The 13,291-nt window shown below is 50.9% G+C and overlaps 1 protein-coding gene across 14 annotated transcripts in view; it reads left to right on the forward strand.

Moving 5' to 3' along the window:
- Nucleotides 1-13,291, forward strand: part of TANC1 (tetratricopeptide repeat, ankyrin repeat and coiled-coil containing 1) — a 342,597-nt gene that overhangs the window by 307,996 nt on the left and 21,310 nt on the right. For all 14 annotated transcript variants that reach the window (XM_062187057.1, XM_062187068.1, XM_062187098.1 and 11 more), the window contains 3 exons: nt 644-880; nt 2,538-2,723; nt 4,905-4,983. In XM_062187057.1, the coding sequence (XP_062043041.1) occupies nt 644-880; nt 2,538-2,723; nt 4,905-4,983 (502 nt within the window). The remainder of the gene's footprint in view (nt 1-643; nt 881-2,537; nt 2,724-4,904; nt 4,984-13,291) is intronic.

Consider the following 13,291-nt stretch of genomic DNA (forward strand, 5'->3'; position numbering starts at 1 on the left):
TCGAGGTCCTGTTTTCTTTTTTTTCCTTTTTTTTTTTTTTTTTTGACAGGCAGAGTAGACAGAGAGAGAGAGAGAAAGGTCTTCCTTTACCCTTTACCAGCGTACCACGCTGATCCGAAGGCAGGAGCCAGGTGCTTCTCCTGGTCTCCCAGGCGGGTGCAGGGCCCAAGCACTTGGGCCATCCTCCACTGCCTTCCCGGGCCATAGCAGAGAGCTGGACTGGAAGAGGAGCAACCTGGGCAGAATCTGGCTCCCCAACCGGATTCTAGAACCCGGGGTGCCGTCGCCGCAGGCAGAGGATCAGCCTATTGAGCCACGGCGCTGGCCAGAGGTCCTGTTTTCAACTCCTTTGGACATGTACCCAGATGTAGGATTACTGTCTCGCACAGCAGTTCTGTTTCTAGTTTTCATGACCCCCTATACTGGTTCCCCCTGCAGCTGCACCACCTCGGATCCCTACCGATGAGAACATGCATATGCGATGGCCATGTTCCCAGGTGACAGGGCACACACTCAGTGCACCTGAGAACCCCTGCATAGAAATGACGATGCAGACACCCAGGGGTGCCGCCCTTCTCCACTGATGCTGGTGAGACTGACAGTTCTGTGAAAAATTAATCTTGTTCGGGACACTGTCTGGCAGGTGAGCCGTCTCCTGATCTTGGGAGGGGCCAACGTGAACTACAGGACGGAAGTGTTAAACAACGCCCCCATCCTGTGCGTCCAGTCTCACCTCGGCCACGAGGAGGTCGTCACTCTGCTCCTGGAGTTCGGCGCCTGCCTGGACGGGATGTCGGAGAACGGCATGACCGCCCTGTGCTACGCGGCAGCTGCTGGCCACATGAAGCTGGTGTGTCTGCTGACCAAGAAGGGGGCGAGGGTAAGCAGCAGCCTGTGCCTGGGGCGTGGGCATGCGGGTGGGGAGGTGGCCTCATTGCCTTGCTGGGTTGTTACCTTCTGGGCCAGTCTCCTCTCCCTTTTGTCTCTGTGTTGTTGAATCACAGTGAGTGGAGAAACTATAGGAAACACAGAAAAGAAAGGCCAAGTGGTGGGGAGACTCCCGGCCACCTGCCCCGTGAACCGGACTGGCCGTTAAGAAGCCTGCCAGTGTTGACCTAGAGCTCACAGCAGCAGTGAGCGTGGCACCATGACTGGTTGAACAGATTCCACTGAAGTGTGGAGGTTTTCTCTCTCCTCTTCTACCTTTTCTTTTCATGTCCCTTTAAAAAACAATGAGGCTTAAGGTACGGGTCTAGGAAGCCATGTGCTTGAGCTACAGGAGCTACACTGCTCAGAATCGCCCTCTGCGCTCCTGCCAGCAAGGGTGCTGGGCATTACTGAGCCTCTACATCTCAGAATTCTTGTCTGCCAAAAGAGCAAGTAGTGTCCACCACAGGGCTTTGTGTGAGCCTTAAGCCAGTGTGTTAACAGTCATATGAAATGACTGCATATTATCAGACAAGTTACCCTGGAACTGCTAGTGTTAACAAACAGGAAGGACACTGAACTCACAGTAAGCTCTCACTAGGTTTACTATTAGCATTTCATTGGGAAATGTGCCTTCTGAGTAACAATTGAGGTAAACTGTTAGTGATTATCTTTTGTTAATGAATTGAGGTATTTCAAGCTCAAAAACAACAACAAAAAAATTAGGCTTATAGTAGCTATCCGAACCTTTTGATTTCTGTTTTTTTTTCCCTTTCCAAAGTCCAGCACTTGAGACAGTTGAAGTTGAACTCCTAGAAGAAGGGAAAAGTTGCAGCTAAACATGGCATTACTGCTGCAGGTCACCTCACCTCCATTCCCAGGCCCACCTGTCCCTTAGCTTTGATCTGAGGGCAGCAGACACCTCCCATCACAGCTGAAAGCACTGGGGGGAGACTGTCATGTTGGTGGCTCTTGCCAAGCCTCCAAGTGAGGGTGCATAACTCTCCAGGATTTGTGAGCATGACGAGGTTGAGCCCTGAGCTCCTCTTTAGCACCGGTACTCCTGGGGTTAGACAGGGAGTGATGGGCCAGTAGGAAGTGTGCAGTGCACATGCACACGCCCTTTCTGACTAGCTCAGCTCCCCTGACTCCTGCCAGCGTGTCCAGGTCTCCTGCCTGCAGGCAGCTTCCTGCCCCAGGCAGGTGTACTTTCACTCCCTTCTCTTCCTGGGTCAGAGCTGTTTTCCAGATTCCTCGCTCTCCCTGCTTCCCTGGGTCAGTGACAGAGAACTGCTGTCATCCCCGAATCTGCAGCTCGTCACAGCAGTCTGGGGTGCTCCACCAGGACACCCAGAGCTGGAAGCAAGACTATGGCTGAGGTTTTGGTCTCTGTCCTCGGGCATGGGTACAGGTTGCTGGGGCAACATGGAGTGAGGCAGGTGTTCCTTGATCCTTGGTTCCACACAGGGAACCCGGGCCCTGAGCGCTACATCATTACCATGAAGGAAGTCGGACTAGGGATGGGGTTTGCACATTGGACGTGTGGTACCCTCCTGTTCTCAGAGGAGAAGCAACGCTCACATGTGTTCTTCCCCTGCTGCTGTCCCCAGGTGGACCACTTGGATAAGAAAGGCCAGTGTGCGCTGGTCCACAGCGCCCTGCGGGGCCACAGTGACATCCTCCGCTTCCTGCTGACCTGTGAGTGGTCAGTGGGGCCGCCACAGCCGGGGACACTGAGGAAGAGCCAAGCCCTGCAGCAGGCGCTGACTGCCGCCGCCAGCATGGGCCACAGCTCGGTGAGTGGGGACCTGGGGCTCCGCTGGGGGAAATGAGACGCTGTAGCCAGCTTTATTGCTGTGAGCCTGTGACCACTGGCGGAATGAAGGAAAACAGGATTTCAAGAACTAGCTGCTGGCTTTGGCCTTGGATCCTGCCTGCGAGTGGAAACCAAGGCAGAGACCTGTCGCTGCTCCACATGTGCTGGGGCCTAGCAGGTGTCTTTCCCATGCAGGCCTGGCACTCCTGCAGCACAGCCTGGCAGTGGTGTTCCCTCGCCTCCCTCTGCCATTTTTCCTTCCCTGGTCGTCTTTTACCTTGCAGCCTCGCTAGCTTATGCTGCTGCCCCCTCCCCCACTTTGATTGATTTGTTCATCCTTGGGATCTTTTAAAAATAATTGCATGGAATCCTCATTCTAAAATTGTCCCTGAGTATTTGAAGAATTTTTAAAAATAGGACTTGAATGTTTGGATAGCATGTAAGAATGCTGGCCATTGGCCTCCTGCACGCGGTGGGGGGGACCCTCCATGCAGTCGTTACCCAGGGCGTTTATTTCTGAGAGGTGTCGGCATTCCTCAGTTCAAAGATTTGTCATCTCCTAACCTGTGTGTCTGAGCTTTATCCATGAATTTAATAACATTTCTCTCTCTCTCTCTCTCTCTCTCTCTTCTTGTACTTCTTACTCCCTATTATAGTAAACAATTAGAGGTACCAATGTTTGGTAAGATTCTTTCCCTAAAATGGCTAAAAGTAAATTTAAATGCAGAGCTGGATAGCTCTCTTTTGGCATTTAAAACCCATGGACAGACACACACGTAAGTTATCATGTCCTGCGGGCTGGCTAACTTCTGGCATTAAAAATAAAACATTTTGCCTGCAGATATACACAGGGAGTGTGTTACATACACACGTCCAAACATGTAGATGTTTTTCCTTTTTACCCTGCTGCCCAAGTCAGAGCGGGTCTGAGCTATGAAAAATCCCCCTTGGGAGGCACATGTGGGCCACGTGTGGATGTGGCCCTGGGCTTGGCTCCCGCTCCCGCTCTGTTCAGAGCCGGCCGGCAGGAGCGCTGAGCGAACAGGCCTGAGCACAGCCGATGACGGTCTCATTGAAGACAGCAGGGTCTATTCCAGAGTCATGAAGGGTATATTGGTTTCCTAATGGCGTCCCAACTGGTGGCCACAGATGGGGTGTTGAAAACAGTGCCCATTTCCTCGTACAGCTCTGGGGGCAGAGTCTGACCCTAGGGTGGCAGGTGGCCATGCTCCTTCTGATGCCTCTGGGGGAGAATCTGTCTCCTGGCACTTTCTGTCTGCTCAAAGCCACAGCCCTTTCCCCCCTCTTCTGAGAGCCTCATTTTACCTTCAGCTCCCATCTCCCCTTCCCCTCTTGCCTCTGATGAATACTGCCATGCTTGTGTCAGGTGTATATCAGACACTCCTTGGCGATTTGGGATAATTGCCTTGTTTCAAAATTCCTACTCAGATCTGCGGTGCCCCCGTGCCATTTAACAAGCACGGGTTCTATGGGGAGGATGTGGTTGTACTTGGGAGCCATTATTCAGCCTAGCAGGAAGCGTAAGGGCTGGGAGACAGGATAATGGCTTTGTCTTTCTCTCCTGTCACTGCTGTTGCTCAGGTCCAGCACGGATGTGTCTGTCTCCCTGAGAACCAGCACCCCTGCCTCCGTGTGTGACCCAGCCTGCTCTTCAACAGGAAGAGTCCCAGGAGGGAAAAGAACAAAGCTGCCAGTAGAAGAGTTATTGGGACAATACTTAGAAAGCAATTTTTAATTGAAAAAGCCATATATCACAGTGTTTTCCTTTTTAGTAAATAAAAATGGGTTTACCACCTTCTGATTTCTGCAGAAACCGCACTTTGTGTGATCTGCCCTGTCCTTTGTTGATTAGGCTGGCGTATTTGGGTCATGTTGGAATTCATTAGAATTCTGAGTACCTAGTAATCCCGAACGACATTGCTGAAATTCACTGAGATTTTTTTTTTCAGATTCTTCTCCAAGTGGAAGTGTGAATAGCATATGAATTATGCTCGAAAACGATTTTCATTATATTTTCTCTCCTTGTGCAGCATGAGATAACAATGGTTAAAAAACAACACTCTCTCTCCTTTGATACGTGGGATATAATAAGCACCCATTGCTACGAGAACTCATTAAATCACCTTGCCACTTCTGACAGGTGGTCCAGTGCTTGCTGGGAATGGAAAAGGAACATGAAATAGAAGTCAATGGCACCGACACACTGTGGGGAGAAACAGGTAATTATGCTTCCACTGCTTGTAGTCCGGGCAGCTGCCTGACGTGTTAGCCCCGTCGTGGCCTAATTGTCTTAAGAGTGACTGGTGATGCTTGTCCTATTTTTACTCCATCGTGAGGCATTTGAAGTTTCAAGCTTTGTAAATTTTCCAAATGAGCGGTAAAATTTTGCTAGAAGCATATGGAATTGGGGTTGTGTTGAATGAGACCAGCAGTTACCATGCATCTAATGAATGTCAGATGGATGGAGAAGGTATCGTCTTCTGGTTTCCCAGCCTTCACACGGCCTAACCCTAACCCACTGATCTCCCTGCACCTAGGGCAAAGTGAGCCGGGTGGAAACTTCCCTCCCAATGTTCAGGGGATTGGAAGGTGGCTCAGGAGGGCAGCTGTGTCCTGCAGGCTTTGTAGAACGAGGGGAGAACTCGGGACTCACGGGGCCCACTTAAAACACCGAACACAAGGTCAGGGACGTGTTGCAGGGGAAGAAAGTCTTAGAGGAATACGTTTTCATGAAGATTTGTAGTGGCAGTGGTGCTGTTTTGAAATTCTCTATTTGACTGAACAACAAGACTTTAAACTGAGTTGTTTACAATCGATACAGTCAGACTGTTTAATAAGCACTGTCAGGTCATATTCTTGTGTGTCCGTGGTATATGTGGTTTCCATTCCTCACAGATTTTTTTTCCAGATGTTCTAAATGATTTCCTCATGAGCCAAATGGGGGCTTGGAGAGGTTATTACCTATTTACCCTGCGGAAGGGCCTCAGCTCCCTCCAGGGCTATCGCTGTTTGCCGCTGGTCATGGTGGGGCCAGAGACAGAGCTTGGCAAGGCTCTAGGCTGCAGAGGAAGTGCCAGACTCCCAACTGGTTGGGTCCTATGTAGGGCTAAAAGTGTGCAGGTTTAAGTGTGCCCGGCACTAGCTCTGAGTGGAGTCCTCTTCTCACCTGCAAATAATAACAGTGCAGTCTACAATTTGGTCAGAGACAAGTTTCCACCAAATTCCATATTGTGTTGTGGGCAGCAGCATAGCTCCATAAATAACCTGATTTGCTGGTTGCCAGAGGTTCGAATCCCTGCACTTACATTGCCAACGTCCCCAACTTTGGACAAGTTACTGTTTCTGATCCAGTGAGGTGAACAGTAGCTGCCTGGGGCTGAGTGAGGACGTAGGGAGGCAACTCCATCTTGCCCAGGTGCACCTGATGACGAGAATCTCCTGGGGCATTTGCACTTAGACATTCTGATTCACTGGGTCTGGGGAGAGCCTGGGACTGTTTTCTAGGCCAGAGTCCCAGGGCGTTTCAGTGACGCATAGCTTGAGGGAGAGCAGAGCTGTGCAGAGCCGTCCCAGGTGTAGTTGTGCAGTGTGGTGCCCATGACAACGGCACAGGATAGAGCTAGTCGTGGGACACCACCCACTCACCTCAGGTAGGACTCTGTGAGCTGCAGGAACGGTTTGTTTTTTTCTCCTGAAAGAAGAATCCAGAAGGGATGACTCTGAAGGCTCCGTGTGAGCTCTTCAGTTTTTCTCTCAGTGAGCACTCCTGAATTTCAGTTTCTCCTTGAGAATCTGCCTGCCAGTGGATAGCTAAAGAGATGTGGAAAGGCCGGCGCCGCAGCTCACTAGGCTAATCCTCCGCCTGCGGCACCGGCACACCAGGTTCTAGTCCCGGTCGGGGCGCCGGTTCAGTCCCAGTTGCCCCTCTTCCAGTCCAGCTCTCTGCTGTGGCCCGGGAAGTCAGTGGAGGATGGCCCAAGTGCTTGGGCCCTGCACCCGCATGGGAGACCAGGAGAAGCACCTGGCTCCCGGCTTTGGATCAGCACGGGTGCACTGGCCACAACGCACCAGCCGCAGCGGCCATTGGAGGGTGAACCAACGGTAAAGGAAGACCTTTCTCCCTATCTCTCTCTCTCACTCTCACTGTCCACTCTACCTGTCAAAAAAAAAAAAAAAAAAAAGAAAGAAAGAAATGTGGAGAGACTCCAGGCTTCCCACCAATCTTTTTTTTTTTTTTCCCAACTTATTAAAAAGAGAAAGAGGGAGGGAGTGGGAGAGGGAGAAAGAGTTCTCCCATCTACTGGTTCACTCCCCTAAATGCCCATAACAGCTGGGGCTGGGCCAGGCTGAAACTAGGAGCTAGGAATTTAATCTGGATTTCCCATATGGGTGGCAAGGACTCAACTACTTGAGCCATCACCTGCTGCCTCTCAGAGTACACATTAGCAGGAAGCTAGAATGGGGAGCAGAGCCAGGGCAATGGAACCCACGCGCTTTGATACGGGATGCAAGCATCTTAACTGCTGCACCCAGCACCTGCCCCAGTCTTGTTTTTCTTTGAAGCAATACACATTGAATATCTGTCAGTATCTGTAGGCAAGAAGTCTGGGCACAGCTTAGCTATGTTCTCTGCTTGAGGGTCTTACCAGGCTGCACTCTAACCATTGGCCTGGGTTATGTTCTCAGCAGAGTCAGCTGGGGAAGGACCAGTTTCCAGCCTCTGTCTGGTTGTAGGCAGAGTCCCCCTCTTCATGGTTATGTCCTGAGTCTTAATGAAAAGGTGCATGATGGTTCAGCCCCATTCTTCCAAAACCTGGGCATAACCTGCAGATCCCTGCGGCCTGGGAAGCAGTTCACACCCTTTCTCAGCAGGCTGCAGGGTGAATTTCATCAGCCAACAGCTTATCTGAGACACTTTTTAAAATGCAGACCATGAAAAAGCAAGCAAAGCAGTATTTTTTAATCTTAAGAGATCCACTGTAGGTCTCAGTGAACTGCCTGTCAATAAAACCAACCTTACCTTCTCTGTGCACCTGTGCTCCTTTGAAATGACCACCTTTGTCTGCCCCCAACCCTTCCTGTTTTCCAGGTCTGTGTTAGTCATAGGAATGCCTTCAAATCTTGCAGGGAAAATTTTAGATGAGAGAACACATGCAAATGTAGGGCTTCGTAGGGATATAGCCTCCATCATCCGGAACATGGGGTCTGTGCTACTTGACCCTGAGTGTGGGAATGATGGCAGATAAGCCATTTCAGTAGCTTTCTAGAGCACCTGCTGGCTGCAGTCCGCAGAGAATTGAGAGCCTGGGTAGTGATGGCAGGAGCAGACAGGTCAGCTCACGCTCCCAGTTCTCGCCACGCCTCCACTTGCAGCAGCAGCCCCGGGCACTTCCCCTATCTGTGTGGGCTGTACTGCCATGTGCATGGTCTACAATTGCAGTAGGAACCCTAGGGAGGAACAGCAGGTATTTTGCTTCCTGGTTTTGTTTGGTGCTTGTTTTTAGATGCATTCAATGATGATTTGTGTCCAAAACACTTTGGAATGAACCTTGTTTGGCATTAGCTACAGCACAAGGACAAGAGTCCCGTGAGTGACTGCCATGTGGGGTGGTGGAAGGCCCCAGAACAGCTGGAAGCTCTGTGCTTACAGTGCAGGTCGTTATTTCTCTGTTGGTGTGTATACCTCCCTGATCAGTGTAGACGTAGCTGTGAGCACCTTGGCCCTGAATTCCAGCTGCATCTGTTCTCGGCTCAGCTGCCCGTCTGCGTTGTTTTCTGGGCATCACCCTCTGTGGAGTGCAGCTGCCTGCCCACCTCTTCCCTCACTCAGAGCCACAGTCCAGAGGTGGGGGTACTACATCTGTGCATTGAGTTCTTCTTGGTTTCCTGACAGCAGAGCCCCTTGGAGTCCCAGTGTGCCTCCCTCACACTGCGGAGTGTGGTGGTCATGCCTGCTGCTGGCTGGAAGCACCTGCCCTCACTGAGACATGATGACCACTGCCAGCCAGGGAGGAGAGAGTGCAGGGGTCAGCAGGCTGGCATGAGGGCCCCCTGCCTTCCGGCAGTCAGGAGCCGGGAGGGTCCTGCACCTTCAGTGTCCTGAGCATGGCCCTGCCAGGCCCTCCGGGTCTATCAGACATTGTCCCAGGAAGCCATGGTTCCCATCTGAGGTTCAAAGGGATGAGGAACTATGCGTCAGATTTTGGAGACATTCATGGACATCAGGAGCAGTGTTTAATTTGGGGGTTTATTGCTGCAAACCTGCAGTGTGTTGGAAACTTCCAGACCATCTCTACCAATTTTGGAGAGCAATGCACTTAACTTGAGGAAGTTTCCTCTTCCATCAGTATCTGCATTTCCTTACGGTCTAATTCTTAGGGACCAGCTCTTGAGAGATGAGTTGTGTGGTTCCCCAGCCCTTTAGCACTCAGCACTCCTCCAGCTGTTAAAGGCTGTCGTGCAGAATGAGGAGGCCTGTGACCCACCAGAAGAGAGCACAGAGCACATGCCGGGTACTTGCACCTAACAGCACAGCCCTCTGCTGCCGGGGCCCCTGGCTCTGGTGGCTTTTACAGACTCAGGAAGTCCTGCAGTTTCTGGGCAGCCTGGACCGTGGCGTGCACCCATCCAATGCTTGTGTTATCTGTCTCTGGCATTCCACAGCTGTGACGCATTCACGCCAGCTCCCGTGAAGTCTCGACTAAACAGAGTTCCTGTTTTCATGTCAGTGTACGATGTGAATCAGCTCAAACTGAAATGACCAGAGATGCTTAGCTGGTGACCTCATGCTGCTGGAAATGGTTAGAGAGCCTGTCTTTCAGAACTCCAGGCCACTGTCAAGTGTGGGAGCCTGCCCTCTGCCAGGAGAGACGAGAGCTCCTTGTGTTCCAGTGCTGGCCAGTGCACGCGTGCTGTGTTCTGAGCAGAGCCTCGCCCCCATGCCTCTTCTGCTGCTCTCTGTCCCTTTGCAGGACTTTCCCTGATGCTGCTCATTTGACACGGGGCTGTTTTTCTCATTGAGGACAGAAATCTCTGTCTTGCGTTCCCCTAGCTGTGCCCCTTATCAAGTGCTGTCCAAGAGAACTTGCCGTCTTGATGGAAATGTTCTGTGTGTGCCGTCGAGCATGGTAGCCACTGGCCCACCATGTATACTGAGCACTTGAAGTGTGACAAGTGCTGTAGAAGAGTCACATTTTACCCTCTTACTTTAAATATCTACATGTGACGAGTGGCCACCAGACTGGCAGTGCAGGACCAGTGCCGGGCTGTCCCATTGCTCTTGACAGATTGGACTGGTGAGCTTCAAGAAAACAAAGCCTTTTCATGTTTAGGATGGGTGGTAGTCACTTTGCAGAACATCTTGAGGACGTCCATGTTATTTGTGGCGGTGAGGAAGGGGTCAGGAGCCTGGCCACTCAGAAGCACCCTGTGTCCCGATGGCCTTGTGTCGTGTCCTGCTGGATTCCTCTGGTCCAAGTTGTTGGTGCCATGTCTGCGCTGAGGCAGCTGAGCGTACCCCAGCGTAAGCATGGCTGACCCAGCAAGATGACCATGCCCATTCCATGTTTGCGTTCCTAACATCCCCTGCTCTGCACCCCGGGTGGGCTGGGCCCTCGTGGAGGTCCCACCCTGACTCAGCTCTCCCAAGCTGCCTTCAGGCCCAGGGCCTGGGCTTCATGACGACAGGATACCTACTGCTTCCAAGGGCTGCCCTACCCAGGCTTCTGAAAGAGGGTGCCCCATCAGAGCTGGCTGGATCTCAGCCTAAAACAACTCATATGCAGTGTGAAGTCAGTGCTAACTAAAACAAACAAACCCAAAAATTAAGTTAAGAATCAGAGAACTCCCATCCGCTGATTCAGTCTTCAAATGCCTGCACCAGCCAGGGCTGGAGGAGAAGCTGGGAACTCAATCTAGGCTCCTACATGGGTAGCAGGATCTGCATTAGGAGGAAGTCGGAGTCTGGAGCCAGAGCCAAGTATCAAACCCAAGCACTCTGGCATGGGAAGCAGGCATCTCAACCACTAGGCTACGCACCTTCCCCAAGTAAGTGCTGCTTTAATTGGTAAATGCTTTCCAAAGGATTTAGTCCTTGTAAACAATCATGTGTTATGGCTAAAGCTATTATAAAAAACGTGTTATTTGCCTCCGTTTTTTAAGAGGGCCTGGATTTTGTCCACTGTCAGTGGAGGTACTGGGTTGTGTTAGTATACATTGTTTTTGGAAGTGCTTTGAAGCGCTTTAGTTCAGCGTGTATGCCAATCATGGTGAACTTGAGTCTCAACCCTGTCAGTTGGAGGTGGAGTGGCTCACACCTGTTTCCATGTTGGGCCATGAAGCTGGGTAATGAGTTGTGCTCCATACTTGATGATTTAGAAGTTTCCCTCTTGTCTCTGTGGACCTGCTTCAATTCACCACACTGTAGCTCCTGTAGCTCCCAGCATGCATGGACTCAGGCTGTGGATGGCTGGGCATATGGCCTCTGAGGCCACTGCAGATGGCAGAGGGATGCCCTGTTGTTGCTTTAAAAGTGACCCTTGGTTCATTGACACTTTAGCTTGGGATTTTTAGAGAGAAGGTGCTGCTGTTTGGTAAGGATTTCTGGATTGAGTTTGTCATTCATCTATGCACATCTCACTCAGGGCAAGCATTTCAAGTGAGGGACCAAAAGGAAGGAGTCTGCCTGACGTTGGCCATGCATGTGTGTGTGACCATGAACAACAGATGAAATTTCTCCTGCACGGAGAAGCTGAGTGACTTCTTGCTGTACAAGCAGAATGATAGATTTGAGATCTCATCAGCACAGGGGAGTCTTCAGCCAGGCATTCCTTCCTCTGCAGCGAATGTTTTAAGAGGGCACAGGAAAAGAAGTGGGTGTTGAAATCCAGGTTTTTGTCGGTCTGAACAAAGGTACAATTTTTCTTTCCTTAAAGATGTGGATGTTGGTGCTTACCACTTTTTAAAACAGGATTTCTTTGTTTGAAAGGCAGAGTTAGAGAAACAGAGAGAAATCCCATATGCCGGTTTACTCCCCAAATGGCCTCAATGGCCAGAGCTGGGCTGATCTGAAGCCAGGAGCCAGAGGCTTCTTCCAGGTCTCCCACATGGGTGGCAGGGGGCCAAGTGCTTGGGCCATCCTCCCCTGCTTATCCAGGTGCATTAGCAGGGAGTTGAATGGTAAGTGGAGCAGCCAGGACTTGAACCTGTGCCCATATGGGATGCCAACACCACAGAGCCATCGTTCCTCACTTCCATTTTTTCCCACCAGTCTGGGTGGAGTGGAAGAGTGTACAGGTCTTAGGAAGTTCATTTCATCTCATGGAACTGGCCCTCTCACAAAGACACAAGGAACTGCCCAACCAAACACGCCGTGAGGATGACTGCTGCAGGGCTCAGCCCTACTAGAGCCAGGGCTACTGTGGGCCAGCCTGTCTGAGACCCACAAGATGACAGCCACGTGCAGATGGCAGCAAAGCAAAACACAGGCCGCAGCCGACCTCACAGGGCAGGGCACAGGGAGGGGCTGTCACTCCTACAAGGTTTTTAAAAAGTGATAAAGTCCCTAATGGCAGTCTACCAAATGTTAGATAACTGAGAAATTGAGGACATTTCTTTTCCTTTACAGTCAGGTGGGGTGTCTATGTGGAGAGTCAAACATCACAGCCTTTGTCCCTTCTAATGCTTCCACTTTGGCCACAAATCAGTGATAGTTATGCTTACTGCTAAACTTGGTGGTTTGTTTTTCATTTTTCTCTCATGTTTTTGAAAGATAGGAAAGACCAGTATAAGAGGAAATAAGTTGCAGAAGTGAACACAAGTATACAAGCAAAGCAGAAGCCGCTCTGCCCAGACACCTCTTAGCCAACAGGAAGTGTGTCCTGCAAGTGCAGTCCATTTGGCTGATGTGACATCGGGGGCAGCAGGGGTAGCATGGGCAAGGTGGGAGCTGCCTGTGTGCGCTGACTCGCCCCCTTCTCGCCAGGTCTCTAGTGGCTCAGGAAGGCATAATGCCCGGTTATGACCCTTGGTCCCAGCAGCACATCCCCGCGCGTTTGAGTGACTGATCTGCTATAAAACTTTGTGAACGGCCCTACTGATGGAATGAGTGTGTTCCTCATTGACAGTTGAGTTTAGATAATTCAGATCTTTATCCAGAGAACTGCAATTTTTTAGAGTCGTGCAGCTGATCCGTCTTATGATACAAAGAACTGTTCCTCACTGATATTTTCAATCCGTTGAGACTGTTGCGCATCAGGTTTGTCTTGAGACTAGCAGCTGTGGCGACAGGCCCGCCCCAGCTCAGGGTCTTTGAAAAACCACATGTGCTTTCCTGCAGATTTAATTACAGAAATGCCATCTTGTTCAGGGTTTCTCAAAGGAATGGGATCATGTCTGATTTGCATTCTAAAAAGTGCTATGTGTCCACATTGATTTTAGAGTCCCCCTTGGATGTTCTTGGCCCGAAGACATGCGGACCATTGAGTACCAGCAGGGCTCTGGCCCCGCCCCCGGCTTGCAGAGAGCAGT

The sequence above is a fragment of the Lepus europaeus genome, chromosome 1, assembly GCF_033115175.1.
Source record: "Lepus europaeus isolate LE1 chromosome 1, mLepTim1.pri, whole genome shotgun sequence".
NCBI classification, from domain to species: domain Eukaryota; kingdom Metazoa; phylum Chordata; class Mammalia; order Lagomorpha; family Leporidae; genus Lepus; species Lepus europaeus.